This window comes from Lactuca sativa, chromosome 1 (genome assembly GCF_002870075.4).
Source record: "Lactuca sativa cultivar Salinas chromosome 1, Lsat_Salinas_v11, whole genome shotgun sequence".
NCBI lineage: Eukaryota > Viridiplantae > Streptophyta > Magnoliopsida > Asterales > Asteraceae > Lactuca > Lactuca sativa.
In genome coordinates, this window is record NC_056623.2 from 220,570,773 (window position 1) to 220,597,556 (window position 26,784).

Genomic DNA, 26,784 nt, shown 5'->3' on the forward strand with positions numbered 1-26,784 from the left:
CCACACTCTCCCGTGAAGCGTCAGCAAACCACGACTGTCATAATCAAACGAGGCTACTCGGCCCACGATCCTCTCACACTTCTGTCTCTCCTCCTTGAGGCCCTCCACCTGAGCCTCCTTGATCCGCTCCAACAACGGAGTGATCACTGTCATCCTCAAACATAGATCTCTGATAGGGGCCGCCGACACTTTGCGGCTTAGGGCGTCGGCCACCACGTTGGCCTTCCCTGGATGGTAAAGGATCTCACAATCATAATCCTTCAGCACATCCAACCACCTCCTCTGCCTCATGTTCAGACTCGGCTGATCCATAAGGTACCTCAAACTCTTGTGATCCGTGTAAATAGTACAACGGACCCCATAAAGGTAATGCCTCCAAATCTTGAGGGCAAACACAACTACCCCCAGCTCCAAATCATGGGTAGGATAATTAGCCTCGTGAGGCTTCAACTGTCTCGAGGCATAAGCTATCACATGGCCTCGCTGCATCAAAACTGCTCCCATACCTGTGATCGAGGCATCACAATGGACTACAAAGTCCTCTACTCCCTCTGGCAAGGTAAGGATCGGAGTCTCGCACAACCTCTGCCTGAGGGTCTCGAACGCTGTCTGCTGCTCAGGACCCCAACGAAATACCACTAACTTCTTGGTCAGTCGGGTGAGCGGCACTGCTATCTTGGAGAAATCCTGAATAAATCTCCGATAATACCCTGCCAACCCTAGGAAGCTCCGAATCTCAGATGGAGACTTCGGGATCTCCCACTGCATCACGGCCTCTATCTTGGCCGGATCTACCAGAATACCCTTCTGGTTGACGAGGTGACCAAGGAACTGCACCTCGCGCAACCAGAACTCACATTTGGAGAACTTTGCAAAAAGTCTCTCCCTCCTCAAAGTCTCTAGCACCTCCCGCAGGTGCTCCTCGTGCTGCTCCTGCGTCTTGGAATAAACCAAGATATCATCTATGAACACTATCACTAACCGATCCAGCATCGGCCTACACACGCGGTTCATGAGATCCATGAACGCGGCTGGAGCATTGGTGAGCCCAAATGGCATCACCACAAACTCATAATGACCATACCTGGTCCTGAAAGCAGTCTTCGGCACATCCTCATCTCTAACCCGCATCTGATGATAACCGGAGCGTAGATCGATCTTGGAGAACCAAGACGCTCCCTGAAGCTGATCAAACATATCATCTATCCTCGGGAGTGGGTAACGGTTCTTCACCGTTACCTTATTCAACTCCCGATAATCTATACACATACGATGCGACCCATCCTTCTTCCTCACAAACAGGATCGGCGCTCCCCAAGGCGAACTGCTCGGCCGAATGAAACCCTTGTCTAACAGCTCCTGCAGCTGTGTAGACAACTCCTGCATCTCAGGGGGAGCTAGTCGATACGGTGCTTTGGCTATCGGAGCCGCACCAGGAATTAGGTCGATCCTGAACTCGACCTGTCGCTCAGGAGGTATTCCCGGCAAATCCTCGGGAAACACGTCCGGGAAGTCTCGAACAATAGGAACATCATCAACTGTCGACTTGCCCTTCTCCCGGGCATCCAACACGTAAGCTACAAAACCGGCGCAACCTTGCTGAACATAGCGCCTCGCCCTTGCGGCGGAACAAAAGATCGGTCCGCGCTGTGGCCTCTCGCCCTGAATCACTAACTCTCCCCCACTGGGAGTGCGAACCCTCACTAGCTGAAGCTCACAGTCAATCATCGCCCCATTGGGGCTTAGCCAATCCATACCCACAATAACCTTATTCCCTCGCAGGGGAATAGGTACCAGATCTACTGAAAACTGCTCATCAAATAACTAAAGAGAACACCCTCTATGCACTCAGCCGACCCTCACGGTCCTATCATCCGCTATCTCAACCTCTAATGGATAATCCAGCTCCCCTGGAGCTCTACTAAATCTCTTGCTAAGCGCAAGCGATACGAATGATCGGGTAGCCCCCGAATCGAATAATACCATAGCAGAAATGCCGTTCACAGAGAACGACCCCGTCACCACATCAGGAGTCGCTCGTGCCTCCTCTGCTGTCATCTGAAACGCTCTACTCTTCGCCACTGGCGCATCAGCTCGGCCCTGCCGGCCATCTGTAATCCTCAAAGTAGTAGGGGAAGGTGCAACCACCTTCCCTGCTGAAGCTAAGCTCGGACACTGGGACTTTTTATGTCCCTTCTGATTGCACTGAAAGCAAATCAGATCTGATGCTGCAACGGCAGTAGCAGGAGCCGTACAATCCCTACTCAAATGTCCAATCCGACCGCACTTGAAGCAGCCGGAACTCCCTGCCTTGCACGCTCCTTCGTGCATCTTCCCACACCTACCACATCGACCGTGGCTCGGCTGTCCCCTGGACCTGTGATCTGAAACCCTGGGCTTTTTGCCCGAACCGCCTGAACCCGAAACCGCCTCCGGTTTCCTCTTCTTCTCTATCTCGAGATCAATCTCCCTCTCCCGAGCTCTAGCAATCATATCTTCCAGCGTTTTACAGCTGGACCGGCTCACAAACTGGAGGATATCGCTCCGCAACATCTCATGATATCGGGCCTTCTTCATCTCCTCATCAGCCACGTACTGAGGAACGAGAAGAGCCCTCTCCCTGAACTTGGCGGTGATCTCCGCCACTGTCTCTGTAGTCTGAGTGAGGTCCTGAAACTCCCTAGCCAACTGTTGCACCTCAATAACCGGTGCAAACTCCGCCCTGAACCTGGTAGAGAAATCAGCCCAGGTCATGGCGTCCAATGCTGCATCATCCCCAATGACATGTCCGACCTCCTCCCACCAATCCCGTGCCCTGTCCTTCAGAAGATAGGACGCCAATATGACCTTGTCCCCCTCGGGACACCTGCTAGAGCGGAAAGCGTTGGCCACATCCGCCAACCATCTGGTACTCGCTATGGGGTCCCGCGCCCCATGATAATCCGGAGCTCCACATGCCCTGAACTCCCTGAAGGTAAGGGTGCGCGACCCCATCATGGCCGCCACCTCGGCACGGAAGGTGCCCAATCTCTCATCCATCAGCTCCAGAATCCCCTCCTTGATCGAACCGAAGATCACAGGAGTTTGCTCTAAAATGATGCGCGTAATCTCCGAAGAAAGAAACTCTCGGGTCTGCTCATCCATGCGCTCGTCCCCCGAGCCTGAACCTGATCCCTCCCCGGCACCTCCGCTGCCGGCTGCTGGTCTGGAACGCAAAACCACCATTCTGAAACACATCACAACTACATCAAAAACTGAAATATCTCAAGGGGTCATTGATACTATAACTAGCTTCCTAGTCTTGTCTCAGCCTTTCTTGATTTGAGTACGGATCCTCTGCTTTCAGTAGTACGGGCCCATACTACCTTCCACATCTATCCGTACTTTCTTCAAGAACTGCCTCGACTCCACCAAGTCACTTCTACTACTACTGATCTCTGCTACTCTCATCCTAGGCTTGCCCTAGGGAAACCTCAGACTCAACTCAACCAGTCCTCAGCTGCTGAATGTCTCCTTATAATGCTAATTAGCCACCACCTGAACACCATCACATGTGACGAAGATCAGATAATCCTTCAAGTAAAAGACCCGTCCCAATAACGGTTGGACTCAAACAAGAGCTGCGCAATAGGGCCAGTTCCAGTACTCTGGGATTATTTAACCCTGATCACATGTGGTGTGACGTGTTCACCTAATGGCTAACTTCCATCACTCAGAACTCCCACAAAGCACGAAGCAAGCAGCATCCGGATAAAGGAAACATACTCAGGCAAAACTATTCTCAAAACGAGAAATTGCACTAGCATACAATGCTAAGCTCATACTATCAGGCATAAGCTAAACAGGCTATCCTACTGCTGTCTACTCAATACTAGCATGCAATACTCATAAAGCTGTAACACATAAAACAGGTACATAAGGCATCCTCTTAGATCCTTAGTCCTATACTAGCATGCTGTTCTACCGAAACTGAAACTGAACAATTAACTTGTATGGGTAATTTGGGAGTACTTACTTGAGCTCGGCTGATCGCATGCACCATACCCTTATCTTGTTTTAAAAAAAAATTTGTTCCTTCTAAGTGCTTTCAAAACTCTCTTAGAAAACATTTTCCTTTTTAGAGAATTCTTTTTATTTCCCCTTAGTTTGAGTTCAGATACACCCGGAAGTGCATCCGAATCCCTCAAACCAGGGCTCTGATACCAACTTGAAACGACCCAAAAATTTCGTTTTTCAACATACCCAAAAACAATAATCTGAGTGTCATATCGTAAAACCATACATGATATATCTCAAAATAATAATAATAAAACACTGTGCGGAAAACTGTATCATATCCATGTCATATAAAAATCAAGAACTAAATCAACACCCAGGATAAAAGCTGAAGCTGTGGTGTGTGCGATGCCATCAACCCGAGCTCTTCCCTCTGCTAGCGGAAGTACCTGAAACCAAAACTGAAACTGTAAGCACGAAGCTTAGTGCGCTCCCCCAAATTACCACATACCATACAATAATATATCAAGCACATACTGGGGCCTTGCCCCCTCCATCGGACCGAAGTCCGAAGCTGACTGACTGGGACCTTGTCCCCTACATCGGACCGGAGTCCGAAGCTCACATCAGACCGAAGTCCGAAGCTGACTGGGACCTTGTCCCCTACATCGAACCGGAGTCCGAAGCTGACATCGGACCGAAGTCCGAAGCTGACTGGGACCTTGTCCCCTATATCGAACCGGAGTCCGAAACTGACATCGGACCAAAGTCCGAAGCTGACTGGTCATACATAAACGTATCACTTAACATGAACACACATAACCTTGTCTGAGCCACGAAGGCATCAAACATGCTAACTACTGCATCGGGTAAAAATCCGGATACTACTACTAGCTAAACGGGCCGGCATTGTGGCCTTAGACCCGTTCCTACTGAAAGGGAACTCACCTCGTGAACTGGCTGCTGAGTGAATAGCTCTGAGGGCTAACTGCTGCTGCTCCGGTATCTCCCCGGCTACAAGTCCATAAACACACTCAATCAAATACTAAACAATGCACTGGGTAAAATGACTCTTTTACCCTTGGCCAAAGTCAACTCTCGGTCAAAGTCAACCCACAGTTGTCCTGACTCGCCGAGTTGGGCCGCCAACTCGCCGAGTCCCTATTCTCACTCTTTGACCCTACTCGCTGCTACTCGTCGAGTATGGCATCGACTCGACGAGTACTCATTCGATCCAAGAACTCAGACAATCTTCATCCGACTCGCCGAGTCATATGAACAACTCGACGAGTTGTTCTTGAGCTTAAGAAGATTGCCTTGGACTCGTCGAGTTGTATGAACAAGTCGTCGAGTCCCTCCATTACTGAGTCTACCCTCAAACTCGCTGAGTCCACTCCACTACTCACTGATCCCACTCGACACTGCTTAAAAAGGAAGAAATCGGGGACTCGCGACTCGACTCGCCGAGTCGTTCTTCTGACTCGCCGAGTCACCGCCATGCAACTATTCTACACTCGATTATGCTCGAATCCAAAACATACAAATGGTAGATCTGAGCCCGAAAAGCTGATTTACCACGTAAAGTTTCCACCTTTACGTGTACCAACACATGAACAAGGGAATAAAGGCTAAAAAGGCACTCTAAAGGGTAGATCTAGGGTTAATATGCAAAATAGCTCCATAAAGGCAATAGATCTGGGCTCTACAACTCCTAAATGAACAGATCTAAAGTTATCTCGGCATAAGGGAGCTTCCATACCAACATAGGGCTTTAAGAAGGCATTAACAAGATCTAGAAAGGGGGTTTTAAGGCATAAAAGAGAAGGAAAACTGAAGAATACCTCAAATAACTCTTGCTTTCCCTCGAATCTCTGCTCTACAGCCCTTCTCCTTGCTTCTTTCTTCTTCTTCTTCTTCTTTAATCCTTCACAATAGCACACAAAAACACTATAATCACTCAAGAACGAATTAGGGTTTTCTCACAGCTTTAGAGGGTGAAGGAGGCGAGATTGGGGGCTATAAGGTGGCTTAAATAGTGGGCAACCCGGGGATTTAGGGTTTCTCCCAGACGGACAGACTCGCCGAGTCCAGAATATGGACTCGCCGAGTCGCCAGCCAACATGTGCTCGAAAACCCGACCCTACTCGGCGAGTCAGGCTATGAACTCGCCGAGTCCCTCTTATAAGACTTCAAAATAAAAACCAAGGAATTAACATACCGGAGACGGGTCGTTACAATTGATGTCGGAGTTGTCTACGCAATTGCAAGAGCTGCTAGACAAGGGTTTCATTCGGCCGAGTAGTTCGCCTTGGGGAGCGCCGATCCTGTTTGTGAGGAAGAAGGATGGGTCGCATCATACGTGTATAGATTACCGGGAGTTGAATAAGGTAATGGTGAAGAACCGTTACCCACTTCCGAGGATAGATGATTTGTTTCACCAGCTTCAGGGAGCGTCTTGGTTCTCCAAGATCGATCTACGCTCCGTTTATCATCAGATGCGGGTTAGAGATGAGGATGTGCAGAAGACTGCTTTCAGGACCAGGTATGGTCATTACAAGTTTGTAGTGATGCCATTTGGGCTCACCAATGCTCCAGCCGCGTTCATGGATCTCATGAATCGCGTGTGCAAGCCGATGCTGGATCGGTCAGTGATAGTATTCATAGATGATATCTTGGTGTATTCCAAGACGAAGGAGCAGCACGTGGAGCACCTGCGGGAGGTGCTGGAAGTTTTGAGGAGGGAGAGACTTTTCGCAAAGTTCTCCAAGTGTGAGTTCTGGTTGCGCGAGGTGCAGTTCCTTGGTCACCTCGTCAACCAAAAGGGTATTTTGGTAGATCCGGCCAAGATAGAGGTCGTGATGCAGTGGGAGGTCCCGAAGTCTCCATCCGAGATTTGGAGCTTCCTAGGGTTGGCAGGGTATTACCAGAGATTCATTTAGGATTTCTCCAAGATAGCAGTGCCGCTCACCCGATTGACCAAGAAGTCGGTGGTATTTCGTTGGGGGCCTGAGCAGCAGGCAGCGTTCGAGAACCTCAGACAGAGATTGTGCGAGGCTCCAATTCTTACCTTACCAGAGGGAGTAGATGACTTCGTAGTCTACTGTGATGCCTCGATCACAGGTATGTGAGCAGTGTTGATGCAGCGAGGCCATGTGATAGCCTACGCCTCGAGACAGTTGAAGCCTCACGAGGCTAACTATCCTACCCATGATTTAGAGCTGGGGGCGGTTGTGTTTGCCCTCAAGATTTGGAGGCATTACCTTTATGGGGTCTGTTGTACTATTTACACGGATCACAGGAGTTTGAGGTACCTCATGGATCAGCCGAGTCTGAACATGAGGCAGAGGAGATGGTTGGATGTGCTGAAGGGTTATGACTGTGAGATCCTTCACCATCCAGGGAAGGCCAACGTGGTGGTCGACGCCCTAAGCCGCAAAGTGTCGGCAGCCCCTATCAGAGATTTGTGTTTGAGGATGACAGTGATCACTCCCTTGTTGGAGCGGATCAAGGAGGCTCAGGTTGAGGGCCTCAAGGAGGAGAGGCAAAAGTATGAGAGGATAGTGGGCCGAGTAGCTTCATTTGATTATGACAGTCGGGGATTGCTGACGCTTAACGGGAGGGTATGGGTGTCGTATTGGGGAGGAGTACGACAGGTGTTGATGGACGAGGCTCATAAGTCTCGATTTTCCATCCACCCAGGGGCGACGAAGATGTATTGAGATCTTCAACCCGATTATTGGTGGCCCTACATGAAGCGGGACGTCGCTTGGTACGTGGAGAGATGCCTGACCTACAGGAAGGTCAAGGCGGAGCACCCGAGACCTCACGGCAAGATGCAGCCGTTAGACATTCCCGTGTGGAAATGGGAGGACATCACCATGGATTTTATCACCAAGCTTCCCAGGACCGCACGAGGAGTAGATTCGATATGGGTAGTAGTGGATCGGTTGACGAAGAGTGCTCATTTTATCCCGATCCAGGAGAGTATATCGGCAGAAAAGTTAGCCGATATCTATGTGCGTGAGATCGTGGCACGTCATGGAGTGCCGGTATCGGTGGTGTCAGACCGAGATGTCCGTTTTACATCCAGATTCTGGAAGCGGTTCCACGACGAGATGGGTACTCGTCTCCATTTCAGCACCGCTTTCCACCCGTAGACAGACGGGCAGAGCGAGAGGACGATCCAGACTCTCGAGGACATGCGTAGGGCATGTGTTCTGGATTTTGGTGGCAGTTGGGATATGTATCTTCCGTTAGCGGAATTTTCGTATAACAACAGTTATCATGCGAGCATTGATCGACCTCCCTTCGAGATGCTTTATGGGAGGAAGTGTAGGACCCCGATTTTTTGGGGCGAGGTCGGTCAGTGAGTCATTGGGAGCACAGAAGTGGTGCTCAAGACGACCGAGTTGATCCAGCAGGTCCGTAGTAGACTGCAGACTACGTAGAGTCGGCAGAAGAGTTACGCCGATAGGAGGCGTTCAGACTTGGAGTTTCGAGTGGGCGATATGGTCCTTCTGAAGGTTTCACCTTGGAAGGGTGTCATCAGGTTCCGGAAGAGGGGCAAGCTGGGTCCCAGATTTATTGGTCCTTTCAGGGTTTTGGCCCGGGTGGGTCGGGTTTCTTATCAGTTGGATCTTCCTGAGGAGCTTAGTCAGATCCACAACACTTTCCATGTGTCTCAGTTGAGGAAGTGTTTGGTGGATGAGTCAGCAGTCGTTCCCCTAGAGGATATTCAGGTTGATAGCAGCCTGAATTATATTGAGAGGTCGGTCGCGATTCTGGACCGGAAGACAAAGACCTTGAGGAACAAGGAAATTCAGTTAGTGAAGGTGCAGTGGCAGCACCTGAAGGGGTCTGAGTGGACGTGGGAGGCTGAGGAGGAGATGAAAGAGCACTACCCGGAGATATTTGTAGATTCAGCCGTAGCAGACTTCGACGACGAAGTCTGAGACAAGTGGGGGAGAATTGTAACGACCCATCTCCGGTACGATGATTCCATAGTATTTAATTAGAAGTTTACAAGAGGGACTCGGCGAGTTCATAGCCTGACTCGCCGAGTAGGGACGGGATTTCGAGCACGTGTTAGCCGGCGACTCGGCGAGTCCATATTCGGGACTCGGCGAGTCTGCCTGCCTGGAAGAAACCCTAAATCCCCGGGTTGCTCACTATTTAAACCACCTTATAGCCCCCAATCTCGCATCCTTCACCCTCAGAGAGCTGTGAGAAAATCCTAATCCATCCTTGAGTGATCTAAGTGTTCTTGTGTGAAATTTTGAAGGCTTGAAGAAGAGGAAGAAGAAAGGAGCAAGGAAAGGAATTGTAGAGCAAAGATCCAAGGGAAAACCAGAGTTCATTGAGGTATTATTCGGATTTCCTCCCGTTTTATGCTTTAAACCTCCATTAGAACTCTTCTAGAACTAGTTTGATGCTTTTCTCAAGCCTTACGATGGTATGGATGCCCTAATAGGTCGAGATATCCTTAGATCTGTTCATTTAGGAGTTGTAGAGCCCGGATCTATTGCCTTTTTGAAGATACTTTGCATGAAAACCCTAGATCTAGCCTTTATTATGCTTTTTGAGCCATTTTAGCTTCATGGATGCATATGGGCACGTAAAGATAGAATCTTTACGTTCTAATCGAGTTAAGGAAGTCCAAATCTATGAGTTTTATACACTGGATTCAAGCAGAATCGAGTTTAGAGTTGCTGCATGCAAGCGACTCAGCGAGTCGGAAGAACGACTCGGCGAGTCGAGTCGCGAGTCCCGGATTTTCCCTTTTTAAGTGATGCCGAGTGGGACCAGTGAGTGGTAGAGTGGACTCAGCGAGTTGAGGTCAGACTCAGTAATGGAGGGACTCGGCGAGTTGTTCCTACAACTTGGCGAGTCCAAGGCAATCTTCTTAGATCGAAGAACAACTCGTCGAGTTGTTCATACGACTCGGCGAGTCGGATGCAGATTGCCTGAAGTTTTAGATTTGAAAGGGAACTCGTCGAGTTGATGCCATACTCGACGAGTAGCAGCGAGTACGGTTGAGAAGTGAGAAAAGGGACTCGGCGAGTTGGCGGCCCAACTCAGCAAGTCAGGTCAACCGTGGGTTGACTTTGACCAGGAGAGTTGACTTTGACCAGGAGAGTTGACTTTGATCAGGAGAGTTGACTTTGACCAAGGGTAAAAGAGTCATTTTACCCCAGTGCAGTGATTAGCATTTGATTGAGTGTGTTATGGATTTGTAGCCGGGGAGATACCGGAGCAGCAACAGTTAGCTTCCAGAGCCATACACACAGCAGCCAGTTCACGAGGTGAGTTTCCTTCCAGTAGGAACGGGTCTAAGGCCACAATGCCGGCCCGTTCAGTTAGCAGTAGTTCCTGGACTCCGGTCCAATGCAGTAGTTAGTATGTTTGACGCCTCCGTGGCTCAGACAGGATTTACGTGTTTATGCCGGTTGTTATGTTATGCTATGTTGTGTTCAGTTAGCTTCGGACTTCGGTCCGATGGAGGGGACAAGGTCCCAGTCAGTTAGCTTCGGACTTTGGTCTGATGTAGGGGACAAGGTCCCAGTCAGTTAGCTTCGGACTTCGGTCTGATGGAGGGGACAAGGTCCCAGTCAGTTAGCTTCGGACTTCGGTCCGATGAAGGGGACAAGGTCCCAGTCAGTTAGCTTCGGATTTCGGTCCGATGGAGGGGACAAGGTCCCAGACAGTCAGCTTCGGACTTCGGTCCGATGTAGGGGACAAGGTCCCAGTCAGTCAGCTTCGGACTCCGGTCCGATGGAGGGGGCAAGGCCCCAGTATGTGCTTTATATGTTATTGCATGGTATGTGGTAGTTTGGGGGAGCTCACTAAGCTTCGTGCTTACAGTTTCAGTTTTGGTTTCAGGTACTTCCGCAAGCAAAGGGAAGAGCTCGAGATGATGGCATCGCACACACCACAGCTTCAGTTTTGTCCTGGGAGTTGATACAGTTTTTTCTTAGATATGTTTTGATACAGTTGTGACTCAGTTTTCTCACAGTATTTGAGTATGGTTTGAGATACATAGTGTATGGTTTTATCATATGATACTCAGATTTATGATTTTCGGTTATATTAAAAATGAAATTTTTGGGTCGTATTTTTGGGTTGTTTCAGTCAGTCTCTCAACGATGAAAATAAATCATTCCAGGCGACTGTTGAGGAGCGCTTGACAAAGCTGCATGAATATCTCACTTCAGAAAACTTAGTGATGGATGCTCTTGCTCGCAAGACTACTTCTCTCAAGGTCAAGAGGTTTCATCTTTTCAATCAGAAAAGGAAGTTTCATCTCTCCGATCTGAGCGTGCGGTTATCTCCACGTGTGTTTCGGATGTCCACCCTGCCATCTCCAACATCATCGAAGCACATGATCCCATCCTGAACTACTCTGTGAGGCACACTCTTGCTGAGAAGCTTGCTCCTGCCCTTGCCGTACTCAGTAAACTTGAAGGGCTTCTTGAGTTCGTGGCCCATCCGAAACAAGGGGGAGAAGATGTGTCTCAACTCCCTCCTACTTCTACATCAACTAAAGCAACCAAACCTCCTCCAGCAGGTCAAGCTTCAGGTTCGGGTGTTAAAGATAAAGGCAAAAAGATTATTGAAGACAGTGATGATGATGATGATAAAGAGACCATCGCTGATTTCTTGAAGAAACAAGGCCAGGAAAAGGATGCTGACATGAGTGCTCGCGTTGCCAGAGAGGCCGAGGCGAACGAACGAAAAATGAAGGAGGCTCATGATCTTCTTGAGTGTAGAAAAACTCTTTTTCCTCCATGGACTCTCGAGAAGCTTATCAAAGAAGCAATTGAAACTCCCAGCATCCTGTGGCTCAAACCGGTGATTTCCTTGGATCGGATCAATTCTATCGACTCTCAGTTCGATATGCCACTAACCCGAAAGGCCTTCATATTCCATGCTTTTGCTCATGTTGCTGAAGTCCCTCATCCTCACCCAAAGGTTGATAGGGAGCTTGTTGAATTCTATCTGAGGTCTGCTCAGGCTCAGTATCAGACTTTGAGTGCTCAGAAGATCATTAACGTTCGAGTCCTCAAACCGTTTCGTGAGGGGAACTTCACAAACGTTCGGTTCAAAGTGCTGAGGGGTTCTGCTAAAACTGAACATGCTATTTCACTTGCAGATCTTCCCAACCTGAATCCACATGATTGGATTATTCTGCACCACATCCTCCTCACCAACGAAGCTGGGTATGGGCCAATCATCGATCACTTCAAAAGGATGCTTGTTTGCTACATCATGGAGGTTGCCAAGATGGATCAGGAGATCGCAAGTATTTTCAAGAAAAAGCCTACCATCTCTCCTGTTGGTTCTGCAAGTGATTTAAATATGATGCAGATGGGAAGAATTGACCTGAAGTGGAACTCTGTCATGTTTACAAGGAACGAAGGCTAAAAATGCCTGTTCGCCTTGGCAGATAAGCATCTATAAACCACTGCGTGCTTGGAACACGTTCTGGGGATCATTCATCGATGCAAGCAGAACTCTACAGATGACAAGAAGTATTTTGACGACATGATCCAGTGGTACATTCGCTTCAGACAGACCATCCTTACCCTTATTCCACGTCTGTTTGAAACCACAAAGAAAGTTCCTGTAGCTGGATCCAGCAAGCCGAAGTAGAGTCTCGCTCCAATTGACGCAAAGGGGGAGATTGTAGGGTCCGATGGGTGTTGCGTCTTGGGCTCGTTCTTTAGTCCATTTTTGTATCCGGATTGGGCCTGTCCATCCGTGAGTTATTTCTAGGGTTTAGTATTTATAGATGCTTGCATGCATCTTAGTACGTAAGATTTGAAGTCGATTATTTCATAGATATTATCTTTATCGTTTGTAACCCTAATAGCCTCTACAGCGGAAGTTCTTTGTCGAGCTCTGCTGAGGCTTGAATCTATTGAATCATTCGACATATTTTGATTCATTGTTGTGCTTGATATTTCTGTTTAACGTTTCTGTGATTAACCTGTTTAAAGATCTAAACGATCAAAGAGTTTCTTAACTCTTCAATATGTACACATGATATATAACTAATATTGAAACGACCTTCGGACGGATGCCCGATATCCCACCAGACCACATCTCAACGACGAAAAGGAAATAGGGCGGGCAGGCCTTCCTAAGCCTTATAAACATTGCTTATATAACTATACATATATGGGCATGCAACTTATAATAAGTATAACAGAGTTTAAGCAAAAGCATTTGATCAGTAAAAGAGTTTGTAAAGCAGTTTGATAAACAGTTTGTAGTAATAAAATCATTGGTTTTGTAGTTACTAATCACATGTGATTGATTTAATAACTATAAGTATTCAACTTGTATTCCCCCCATAAAAGCATTTAAAACATTTAAAAGTATTTCAAAGGTTAGTTAAAGGGGTATGAACTCACTTGTAGTGAGTGGATTGGATTGAAGTGTCAGATACAGTGCTAGGTGGCAATTGGAGACTTGTACACACGCACGAGCCTAGTTATCACATAATTAACATTTATATAACTAATTAGCCAAATTATAACTAATAAATTAAGTTGGGACACTCTAGAACATGAGAACACTTTGTATAAGTGTTATAAGTCCTAAGGGTTGCATCTAAGTTGTTGTGGGACAAGGCTAATGGGTTTAGGGTTCCAAAGGACCCTATACATGAGTTTACTCTTCAATAAACCTCACACAAGGAGTTTACGGTCGTAAACCCTTGAGTTTACGGCCGTAAGCTCCTAAGCTTAATGACCTTTTGTGTTTTGGATTGTTACATGATCCTTAGAAGCAATTCTACTTGGTGGTTTTAATCCTTGGAAGAGTTTAGGGCATTAAGACACTCCTTTTTGGAGTTTACGGCCCCAAGGCCATTTCCTTTTGAGTTTACTTCCATAAACTCATATGGAAAGGGGTATTTTTATGTTTTCAAGTCCATTGCTCATCTAGGATAGGTTCTAGACAATTATCAAAGGCTAATGAAGGCCTTAGGCACACTTTGGTACCCTTCTTTGATGTTCACGACCCAAGGACTATAACCATTAGAGATTAGGGCTGTAATCTCTCTTTGGGAGGGGATTTTGATGATTTAAAGTCCCTAAATTAACAAGGAGTAAATCAAGGCTATTGTCCAAGGCTTTAGGAGTGATTTAGGCACCTTTTGGCCCTTGAGTTTGGAGTTCACAGTCCAAGAACTTCTTGGGCCGTGAACACCTTACTCTTGGTGTTCATGGATGATTCCTAGTCTTATTTACACTAACATACGAGTCTAAGGTAGTTACATAACAAGGGGAAGGGACTAGGCATCATTTAACCCTTATAAAAGAGTTTACTCCTCAAAGTGTTCTTGGGCGGTAAACTCTCAAATCTTGCAGTTTTGCTATGAAATCTATGTTTTTAAGCACATTATAAGCCATATAATACAACTAAAGAGAGGTACTCACGATTTGGGATGAAAACCCAAAGATCCGTGAGAGAGAAAAATGGCTTTTCTCTAGTTGGAAATGTAACTAATTAAATAATTTGGTTAAGAATCATATATATATATATATATATATATATATATATATATATATATATATATATATATATATATATATATATAGTCCTGGGATTTTTGGCAGAAAATATTATTATTCAAGAAATGAACTCTAATATCATAAAGTTTTGAAATAACCGAGTTGCACAAACCCATGTGCATCCACTCTCCTGATATTTCCTTAAATGTAAACCCTGAAATACTCAAACTTATTCGGAAAAGTCTGAAAATTTACTACAACTAATCTAACTTCTATTGACTTGATAATGTTCATACAGAATGGAAATTTCGGGTTGTCACACTAGGGCTAATTTCTGTCACAACCACAGCAGGTTTACCATACTGAAGATGTGCTCCCATGTCTATTTCTTCTTGATTCATAGGGATAGATGTGTAATTATGATTAAAATGAGGAGGAACACTATCATACCCTTGACCCTTTTGCTGATTATCTTTAAATTTTAAGTGATTTTCAATCATGGACTAAACTTTCTTACTTGACACATCAAATTTTTTGAAGTTAAAATCTACATTTTCAAACTTATTCTTCAATGTGTCAAGCTCATCAGTCAAGCTAGCAAGTTGTCTCTTAACATAGGTATAATTCTCACATTTGTTGTTATATTCTTCTTGAAGTTTTCTAAACTCCTTGGTCATTTTATGTATGTTTTGGTGCTATTTGCGGTTGTGAAGGCGTTCACGGCCGTGAACGGGTATACGGTCGTGAACACGTGTTCGGCCATGAACCTTGTTCACAGCCAGTCTGTCCCTATATATAAGTGTGTGTCAGATCGTTTCAGTAGCATTGTCATAGAGGGTTCACGGTTTATGTGTGTGTAGTCAAGGTGTACTAGACGTGTTTGCGGCTCAACAATAAAACATGTGCATTACTTGACCAATTTCTTCTTCTTGTATTTTATGTTCTTATTTGATTGATTGTTATTGTTGGATCACTGGTTTGGTTCCTGGATTTGGGACTTTACAATCATAAATTCACTTTTTACGTCACACAGCGTTATGCCGGTTCTGTCGCGAAACTTTGACAAGTCATAACTTCTTCGTTATAATTCGGATTTCGGTATTCTTTATATCTCCAGAATCCTTATTTCAACCACTACAATTTTCTTCATAGATATCGGCTTTATCTAACATTTATTTTCGTCGCTTATTTTTATCCTTAACTCATTAAATTATAATAATTAAGCATAAAAGACATAAGAATCAAATAATACATCTTTATCATTTCAAAACAACATACAAAGGTTGGCTTAGACTATTACATCATCATCAGTGCCTAGCCTAGAAACACGGACGTTACATGAAAAAAGTTCAATGAAGTATTTATAATTTTTTTATCATATTATTAGACAATTTATTATATTTATCTTTTAGCTTTCATCTTCACATTGCTTCCCATTTTATCATATCTTTCCATTTACTCACTAAAATGAAAACAAATTTGACAAATAGAGAGAAAATAAAAGAAATGAGAGAGAGAATCAATAGGACATGGTGAGGTCTCAATGTCCCAGGACCATCCTAGGCAATGCGGGGTTCCTACTAGGAACGTTGTGCCACATCGGCTCCAATGCACGGTGTGGGAAAGATCATAACGAGCTAAATTTGTACTTGTTGAAATTGGATCGACACATATGATAAGAGTTGATGTTGAAATCTCAAAATAAATGGATTTTTATTGAAAATGTTAATTTTTATTTTGAATCACAAGAATAAAACCCTAGCCACAATATGACAGGATATCTAAAGTACAAGAGAAGGTAACAAACCTCCTACTAAAATCAATATCTTTAACATAATAAAATACTCAACTTTAAGAGGGAAACACACCAAACCAAATGACATCAAAGAGCATAAAACCAATTCTTTGAAGATATATAAAAATAATCAAGCATCTCTACGTACATTGAAAGCCCTTTGGGACATTCTTTCCACAGACATTAAGCAACAAGCTCAAAGAAACTGGCACATTAAGGTTGATACCCAATACATTTGCTTTAATGGCGGTGCAAAGGCAAATTGCAGCCTCAAGATCGATAAGGTCCCCAAGGAGGCTGCAGCATGGAGTGGTTGCTGGTGTACTGACGACAAGGTGAACCAAGTCATTGAGCACGTTTGCACACACACCTAGCTTAAGTGTGTCTATAGGACATGTGGCTTTGTGGTGGTGATGTTTATTTGACTTAGGGGCCTTTGGTGGTGGTGAGCAAGAGGTTGATGTTACAAGAGTAAAGAAGAGAAGATTGACGGTGATGAGGAGGAAAGCGGTTGTTGCCAATCCCCTTGAAGCCATTTTGAAATGCTTTGAGGATGCGAAGGGAAAACTAGCTCAAGAAATGGTGGTTTGTTTTGGGGTATGGAACTAGTGAAGTGAGTTCCTGTATTTATAGATACATATTACGAATACTGTTATGTAGCTTTTTCATTGCCAAGACCTTAGCCTAACCATGCCCATTCTTTTACTACCTTCAACCTTGTTCTTTTCATATTATATTAGCCTATTTTTAATAAATGGATCTGCAATCCATTTTATATTTATTGTACGACACAAAAATAAAATCTTTATATGATATAAATGAGAAGACCTTGCGCCCCATTTTCAGTAGTTTTTTTTTTTTCTTCGTATTGTTTTCATCTTTATCATCGTTTCAATTAAATTGGACAAATAGTCAAATATTTATATCTTCTTGTACAAAATATATTACCTTATTTTGCTACTACTTCAAAAAAACATTTTCCAAAACACTCACAGTTGAATTAATTAGAGGAATCAAAATGCAATACTTTTAAGTTGCCTAAATTAAAGCGTAACTACTTCGCGAGTAAAATCATATCCACCACATATATAATCTTCACCTTGTAAGAATTGAAACTAGAAGATAAATATATTTGAATTACTAAAACTTAATACTCACTACTATTTGAAGAATGCAAAGAAACGTAAACGTCAAAGTAAGGAAAACATTACTAAATAGTAACAAGAAATGGAGAAATCTTTGAGAGATCCATGTGCGTTGTCACGGGTGAGTTTATATGCTGTTGCATCTTGTATGGTTAAGAAGTTCACATTATGTTTCAATTAAAAATCGAGTTTTTGTAGCAAATTATTCTTCCTGTCTTTATTTATACTTTTTGGAAAAATATATTTTATATATATAATATATAATAAATAATTTAATGTAATTACATATTTCCGTGTAATCTTGATTACCTTTTCACACTCAATTCTTCATATTTAGAAATTTTGGTGGTTAACTGCAAGTGGACGCATGCATCAACATTTAAATGGACGGCGGATGCATATATATTTACTGGGAAGTATATATTTTCATGCATGCATCAACACTGATTTTATATGAGCATTTTAAAAAAAAAAAAATCATAAAGTCTTTATTTCCTTTTTTTTGCCTAGACATTGCTTAGACGTTACATGTCTTTAATATTTGTGATTTGATATTGAAAAATGATAATTGGATTAGTAGTTCTTTAGTTCGCATGTTTTTTTAATTATCAAAAAGACTCGCGCGTGTGACTCTATATATATATATATATATATATATATATATATATATATATAACAATCTTATATAAGCTTAGGTATCTAACCACATGATACTATGTAATTTTGTATCATATTTGCATTGTAATCAACCAAAGTGATTAAAATTTAACCTCATAACTTGATTGCTTCCAAAGTTGTTGGACTTTCACCATTATCTTCCTTCAAATGACGTCTTTCTATCGGAGACCCCATGGTGGGCTTTATATACTACCGTTACAAATCAAATGGTGTAGGAAGAATATACTGGTGAATATATGAAAATCTTGTAAGTAAATCAAGTTAAGGATTAAAGTTTAAGAACATTAGACGATTGCAATGGAAATATAATGCAAAACAATGTAGTATAATGTGGTTAGGTACCTAAGCTTATATAAGGTTGTTAGGTATATTCATATTACCCATATATATATATATATATATATATATATATATATATATATATATATATATATATATATATATATATATATTACAGCCCCACCTAAATTTAGATGCTAAACCTCTAAACTATGTTGTTTTAATTTAGTAAATATATACGTTAAGTTTTTCACTTGGTAAATATATCATCATCCCATATCATTTCTTTATTCTATTATCATTTAATCATCTCCATTTTCATTCCTTCTTTATCATTTATTTTTTTACTCTGTACCAAACAATTAATAATGAGAAGAAAATATTTTCAATAAAAAATTGTTTCCAACAAATTACGAAGTGTTTTAGAAAATATATGATTTGTTAGGAAATTATGTAGTATTTTTTTTCTCTAGGAAATCCTTAGCTAATAAAACGACGTAGTTTTATAAGGTTTAGTAACTAAGTTTAATTGGGCCTGTAATTTATACACTTTTCCATATATATATATATATATATATATATATATATATATATATATATATATATATATATATATATATATATATATATATATATATATATATATATATATATATATATATAATCGTGCATTTTTTATAAAGTCAATATATTTACATGTTTTTTTAATTAACACAATTATTGTTTGATGATGTCACGGTTCACAAGTTTAACCATTGAAATATTTACCGTAAATATTTTACTAATTTGAAAAAATTTCAATGAAATATTTATAATTTTTTTCATACAGTTAGACACTTTATTATATTTATCTTTTATCTTTCATCCTCGCATTGCTTCTTATCTTTATCATAACTTTTGATTTACTCACTTAAAAGAAAAAAAAAATCAAGAAACAGAGAGAAAATAAAAGAAAAGACACATGGAATCAATAGGACATGGTGGGGTCTCAATGTCCCAGGATCATCCTAGGTGGTGCGGTGTTGCCACAGGACCGTTGTGCCACATCAGCTCCAATGCATGGTTGTGGGATAGGGATGTGATTTAGAATCGGAAAATCGGACCGGAACCGGAACCGTTAGAACCAAAATATACAGAACCGGTTTCGGTTTCGGGTTTAAAATTTGACTTTATCCGGGCTCCGAGTAATCCGGGTTTGGGTTCATCGGGTCCGCATAAACATAGTCTAAAAACCGGAACCGGTGTTAGGAACTGGAACCACCTTTAGGGCCGAAACCGTTTTTTGTGAAACGTTTAACAGATACATATCTCATTCGTTTCAACTCCGATTTACATGCAGTTTTTTCCAACGTATAGTTTAGAGGTTGTACATGATTTTAGACTATAAATTTGTCATTTTTAGTTTTATATTCATTAACTTACATTCCCCCAAAGTCAAGATATCAACGTTGAAAGTTTTTAGTTTTTCAATTTTTTTGTATTCTGTGAAATTTTAAAACATGCATATCTAATTCATTTAAAGTCATCTAGACAGGTGGTTTTTTCCAAATTGTAGCATACAGATTGTACATGAGTTTATATCATAATTTTGTCTTTTTTTGTTTAATATGCAATGATTTACAGTCCCCCGAAGTCAGGATATCAAAACTGAAAATTTTCAATTTTTCAGATATTTGTTTTTGTACTTTGTATTATTTGAAAATATTAACACATGCATATGTCATTCGTTTAAAGTTGGATTGACATGCGGTTTTTTCCAAAGTTTAGTTTAGAGTTTGTACATGATTTTAGAGTATATTTTTTTTTAATTCTGGTTTTATATTCAATTAGTTATAAACCACGAAATATGGGATATCAATATGAAAATTTTCAAAGTTCGACCCACTAAGTAGTAAGTAATTATCAAAAATTTCGGTTTTTCCGGATTTTTCGGTTTTAAACCCAATTTATCCGGTTCAAACGTACCCATTTTGACGTTTCCGAGTTTTCCGGTTCTAGATTATGTACTTGTTGAAATCGGATCGACACATATGATAAGATTTGATGTTGGAATCTTAAAATAAATGCATATTTATTGAAAATGTTTATTTTTATTTTGAATCACAAGAATAAAACCTTAGTCACAATATGACAGGATATCCAAAATACAAGAGAAGGTGACGAACCTCCTACTGAAATGAATACCCTTAATATAATAAAATACTCAACTCTAAGAGGGAAACACACCAAACCAAATAACATCAAAGAGCATAAAACCAATTCTTTGAAGATATATAAAAATAATCAAGCAGCTCTACGCACATTGAAAGCCCTTTGGGACATTCTTTCCACAGACATTAAGCAACAAGCTCAAAGAAACTGGCACATTAAGGTTGATACCCAATACATTTGCTTTAATGGCGGTGCAAAGGCAAACTGCAGCCTCAAGATCGACAAGGTCCCCAAGGAGGCTGCAGCATGGAGTGGTTGCTGGTGTACCGACGACTAGGTGAACCAAGTCATTGAGCACGTTTGCACACACACCTAGCTTAAGTGTGTCTTTAGGACATGTGGCTTTGTGGTGGTGATGTTTATTTGACCTAGGGGCCTTTGGTGGTGGTGAGCAAGAGGTTGATGTTACAAGAGTAAAGAAGAGAAGATTGACGGTGATGAGGAGGAAAGCAGTTGTTGCCAATCCCCTTGAAGCCATTTTGAAATGCTTTGAGGATGCGAAGGGAAAACTAGCTCAAGAAATGGTGGTTTGTTTTGGGGTATGGAACTAGTGAAGTGAGTTCCTGAATTTATAGATACATATTATGAATAGTGTTATGTAGCTTTTTCAATGCCAAGACCTTAGCCTAACCATGCCCATTCTTTTACTACCTTCAACCTTGTTCTTTTCATATTATATTGGCCTATTTTTAATAAATGGATCTGCAATCCATTTTATATTTATTGTATGACACAAAAATAAAATCTTTATATGATATAAATGAGAAGACCTTGCGCCCCATTTGCAGTAGTTTTTTTTATTCGTATTGTTTTCATCTTTATTATCGTTTCAATTAAATTGGACAAATAGTCAAATATTTATATCTTCTTGTACAAAATATATTACCTTATTTTGCTACTACTTCAAAAAAAACATTTTCCAAAACACTCACAGTTGAATTAATTAGAGGAACCAAAATGCAATACTTTTAAGTTGCCTAAATTAAAGCGTAACTACTTCGCGAGTAAAATCATATCCACCACATATATAATCTTCACCTTGTAAGAATTGAAACTAGAAGATAAATATATTTGAATTACTAAAACTTAATACTCCCTACTATTTGAAGAATGCAAAGAAAAGTAAAAGTCAAAGTAAGGAAAACATTACTAAATAGTAACAAGAAATGGTGAAATCTTTGAGAGATCCATGTGCGTTGTCACGGGTGAGTTTATATGCTGTTGCATCTTGTATGGTTAAGAAGTTCACATTATGTTTCAATTAAAAATCGAGTTTTTGTAGCAAATTATTCTTCGTGTCTTTATTTATACTTTTTGGAAAAATATATTTAATTTATATATATAATAAATCATTTAATGTAATTACATATTTCCGTGTAATCTTGATTACTTTTTCACACTCAATTATTCATATTTAGAAATTTTGGTGGTTAACTGCAAGTGGACGCATGCATCAACATTTAAATGGACGGCGGTCGGCGGATGCATATATTTACTGCGGAAGTATATATTTTCATGCATGCATCAACACCGCATACATATATATGAGCATTTTTCAAAAAAAAAAAAAATTCGTAAAGTCTTTATTTCCTTTTTTTTGTGCCTAGACATTGCTTAGACGTTACATGTCGTTAATATTTGTGATTTGATATTGAAAAATGATAATTGGAATAGTAGTTCTTTAGTTCGCATGTTTTTTTAGTTATCAAAAAGACTCGCGCGTGTGTGTGTGTATATATATATATATATATATATATATATATATATATATATATATATATATATATATATATATATATATATATATATATATATATATATATATATATATATATATATATATATATATATATCAGCTCCAACTAAACTTAATTACTAAACTTCTAAACTATGTTGTTTTAATTTAGTAAATATACACAGTTCAATTTTTCGCTTGGTAAATATATCATCCCCATACCATTTCTTTATTCTATTATCATTTAACCATTTCCATTTTTATTCCTCCATTATCATTTATTTTTTTACTCTGTACCAAACGATTAATAATGAGAATAAAATATTTTCATTAAAAAATTGTTTCCAACAAATTACGAAATGTGTTAGAAAATATATGATTTGTTAGGAAATTATGTAGTATATTTTTCTCTAGGATAAGCCTTAACTAATAAAATGACGTAGTTTCATAAGGTTTAATAAGTAAGTTTAATTGGGGTTGTAATATATATATATATATATATATATATATATATATATATATATATATATATATATATATATATATATATATATATATATATATATATATATAATCCTGCATTTTATATAAAGTCAATATATTTACATGTTTGTTTAAATTAACACAATTCAATTATTGTTTGAAGATGTCATGGTTTACAAGTTTAACCATTGAAATATTTATGGTAAATATTTTACTAATTTGAAAAAATTTCTATGAAATATTTATAATTTTTATCATACTATTAGACAGTTTATTATATTTATCTTTTATCTTTCATCTTCGTATTGCTTCTTATCTTTATCATAGCTTTTGATTTACTTACTTTAAAGAAAAAAAATCAAGAAATAGATAGAAAATAAAATAAAAGAGAGAGGGAATCAATAGGACATGAGGGGGGGGGGGGGGGGGTCTCAATGTCCCAGGATCATCCTAGGTGGTGCGGTGGTGCCACAGGATCGTTGTGCCACATCAGCTCCACTGCATGATGTGGGATAGGGATGTGATTTAGAACCGGAAAACCGGACAGAAACCAAAACCGTTAGAACCAAAATATACAAAACCGGTTTCGGTTTCGGTTTCGGGTTTAAAATTTGACTTTATCTGGGCTCCGAGTAATCCGGGTTTGGGTTCATCGGGTCCGCATAAACATAGTCTAAAAACCGGAACCGGTGTTAGGAACTGGAACCACTTTTAGGGACGAAACCGTTTTTTGTGAAACATTTAAAAGATACATATCTCATTCATTTCAACTCCGATTGACATGCAGTTTTTCCCAACGTATAGTTTAGAGTTTGTAGATGATTTTAGACTATAAATTTGTCATTTTTAGTTTTATATTCATTAACTTACATTCCCCCAAAGTCAAGATATCAAAGCTGATAGTTTTTAGTTTTTTCAAATTTTTTGTATTGTGTGAAAGTTTTAAAACATGCATATCTAATTCATTTAAAGTCAGGTAGACAGGTGGTTTTTTCTAAATTGTAGTTTACAGTTTGTACATGAGTTTATATTATAATCTGTCATTTTTTGTTTAATATGCAATTATTTACAGTCCCCCGAAGTCAGGATATCAAAACTGAAAATTTTCAACTTTTCAGATATTTGTTTTTGTACTTTGTATTATTTGAAAATGTTAACACATGCATATGTCATTCGTTTAAAGTTGGATTGACATGCGGTTTTTTCCAAAGTGTAGTTTAGAGTTTGTACATGATTTTAGAGTATATATATATATATATATATATATATATATATATATATATATATATATATATTAATTTTGGTTTTATATTCAATTAGTTATAGACCACCAAATACGGGATATCAACATGAAAATTTTCAAAGTTCGACCCACTAAGTAGTAAGTAAGTATCAAAAATTTCGGTTTTTCCAGATTTTTCGGTTTTAAACCCAATTTATCCGGTTCAAACGTACCCACTTTGACGTTTCCGAGTTTTCCGGTTCTAGATTATGTACTTGTTGAAATCAGATCGACACATATGATAAGATTTGATGTTGGAATCTTAAAATAAATGCATATTTATTGAAAATGTTTATTTTTATTTTGAATCACAAGAATAAAACCTTAGTCACAATATGACAGGATATCCAAAATACAAGAGAAGGTGACGAACCTCCTACTGAAATGAATACCCTTAATATAATAAAATACTCAACTCTAAGAGCGAAACACAAAACCAAATAAGATCAAAGAGCATAAAACCAACTCTTTGAAGACATATAAAAATAATCAAGCATCTTTATGCACATTGAAAGCCCTTTGGGACATTCTTTCCACATACATTAAGCAACAAGCTCAAAGAAACTGGCACATTAAGGTTGATACCCAAGACATTTGCTTTAATAGCGGTGCAAAGGCAAACTGCAGCCTTAAGATCGACAAGGTCCCCAAGGAGGCTGCAGCATGGAGTGGTTGCTGGTGTACCGACGACTAGGTGAACCAAGTCATTGAGCACGTTTGCACACACACCTAGCTTAAGTGTGTCTTTAGGACATGTGGCTTTGTGGTGGTGATGTTTATGTGGCTTAGGGGCCTTTGGTGGTGGTGGGCAAGAGGTTGATGTTACAAGAGTAAAGAAGAGAAGATTGACGGTGATGAGGAGGAAAGCAGTTGTTGCCAATCCCCTTGAAGCCATTTTGAAATGCTTTGAGGATGCGAAGGGAAAACTAGCTCGAGATATGGTGATTTTTTTGGTGTACGGAACTAGTGAAGTGTGTTAGTGTATTTATAGATAGATATCATAAATTGTGATATGTAGCTTTTTCATTGCCAAGTCCTTAGGCTAACCACATGCCCATTCTTTTACTACCTTCCACCTTCTTCTTTTCATATTATATTAGGCTATTATTAATAAATGGATCTGCAATCCATTTTATATTTATTGTATGACGCAAAAATAAAATCTTTATAAGATATAAATGAGAAAACCAAGCTCCCCATTTGTTGTAGTGTATTTTATTTTTGTTCATATTGTTTTCATCTTTATCATCATATCAATTAAATTGGACAAATAGTCAAATATTTATATCTTCTCGTACCATATATATATTATCTTATTTTGCAACAAGTTCGAAAAAACATTTTCCAAAACGCTCCCAGTTGAATTAATTAGAGGAATCAAAATGCAATACTTTTAAGTTGCCAAAATTAAAGGATAACTACTTCGCGAGTTAAATCATATCGAGCACATATAAAATCTTCACCTTGTAAGAATTGAAAATATAAGATACATATTTTTGAATTACTAAAAGTTAATAATCCCTACTATTTGAGGAATGCACACAAAAGTTAAAGTCAAAGGAAGAAAAACATTACAAAATAGTAACAGCAAATGGAGAAATCTTAGAGAGATCCATGTGCGTTGTCACGGGTGAGTTTATATGGTGTTTCATCTTGTATGGCCAAGAAGTTCACATTATGTTTCAATTAAAAATTGTGTTTTTATAGCAAATTATTCTACGTGTTTTTATTTATACTTTTATGAAAAGTATATTTTGTATATATAATAAAAAATTCATGTAATATGTGTCCTTATACAGTTATACCGCACCTTTACTAAAATATATCCTTGTTTATTTTCAAAATTAAATTGAAATAAGTATCAGATAATACACATTTTAATTGCAGCTCATAAAAATAAAGCCACAAATAAAAAAAAGAATTGAAACGAAAATAAAATTTGCAATGAGGATAACAAAGAAAATTGTAGAGAGGCATGTGGACAGATTGTACATCTTAAGAATAACATGGACATGAGTGTACGCGAAAGCTGTCAGCTAAACGTGTATTCATGGTTTGGATTTTCGTCCCTCAACTTGATATTTTTGGGTCGCCAGTTACAGCTGCCAAGCGCCGATTTACGAAAAAATAATAACATGGACATGAATACCCAATATCGATTTATAAAAATGACCATGATACTACGTCTAATAAGCAAAAGTAAAATTATTTTCACCGTTCATACAATTCAACAAATATTCAAAGAATTACAATTTTACAGAATAATAAATGCAAACGAAAATAAAAACAAAATGGTTCATACAATCAAAATAATTGACTATCGAACATGAGACTTTATTGATTTTTGCTTAATAGCTTACATTTTACAGGTTACGCGAGTTCAACATATATTGTAACGTTCTAAGTTTCAAACCAAATTTTTTAATTGAAAACAAAAGCATTCGATCCAATTTTTTGAAGGTATGTAAATAACCAATTGTTTTTAGTTGACAATCCATAACCAAATCAGAGTAACAATAGATAATAATCAAAAGTGTAGAAGTCTCCAAAATAGGTCCATGGATGTGATACAATCAAATCACACTCTCTTCATTTAATGTTAGACCAACCATAAAACATTTAAACTTAACTAGTAAGCACAAAATTTAATGAGTTTTCCAAAA

The 26,784-nt window shown here is 39.7% G+C and overlaps 3 protein-coding genes across 3 annotated transcripts; all 3 read right to left on the bottom strand.

The window, feature by feature from the left end:
- Positions 1–16,271: 16,271 nt before the first annotated feature.
- Positions 16,272–16,899, bottom strand: LOC111904702 (14 kDa proline-rich protein DC2.15-like). Its single transcript, XM_023900430.3, has one exon. The coding sequence runs from the start codon at positions 16,842–16,844 to the stop codon at positions 16,449–16,451; it is 396 nt and encodes a 131-aa protein (XP_023756198.1). The 5' UTR covers positions 16,845–16,899; the 3' UTR covers positions 16,272–16,448.
- Positions 16,900–20,464: 3,565 nt separating this feature from the next.
- LOC111904703 (14 kDa proline-rich protein DC2.15-like) lies at positions 20,465–21,160 on the bottom strand. Its single transcript, XM_023900431.3, has one exon. It carries the CDS (start codon positions 21,097–21,099, stop codon positions 20,704–20,706), a length of 396 nt encoding a protein of 131 aa, XP_023756199.1. The 5' UTR covers positions 21,100–21,160; the 3' UTR covers positions 20,465–20,703.
- Positions 21,161–24,375: 3,215 nt separating this feature from the next.
- LOC111904704 (14 kDa proline-rich protein DC2.15) lies at positions 24,376–25,095 on the bottom strand. The gene has a single exon (XM_023900432.3). The coding sequence runs from the start codon at positions 25,014–25,016 to the stop codon at positions 24,621–24,623; it is 396 nt and encodes a 131-aa protein (XP_023756200.1). The 5' UTR covers positions 25,017–25,095; the 3' UTR covers positions 24,376–24,620.
- Between the last annotated feature and the right edge of the window lie 1,689 nt (positions 25,096–26,784).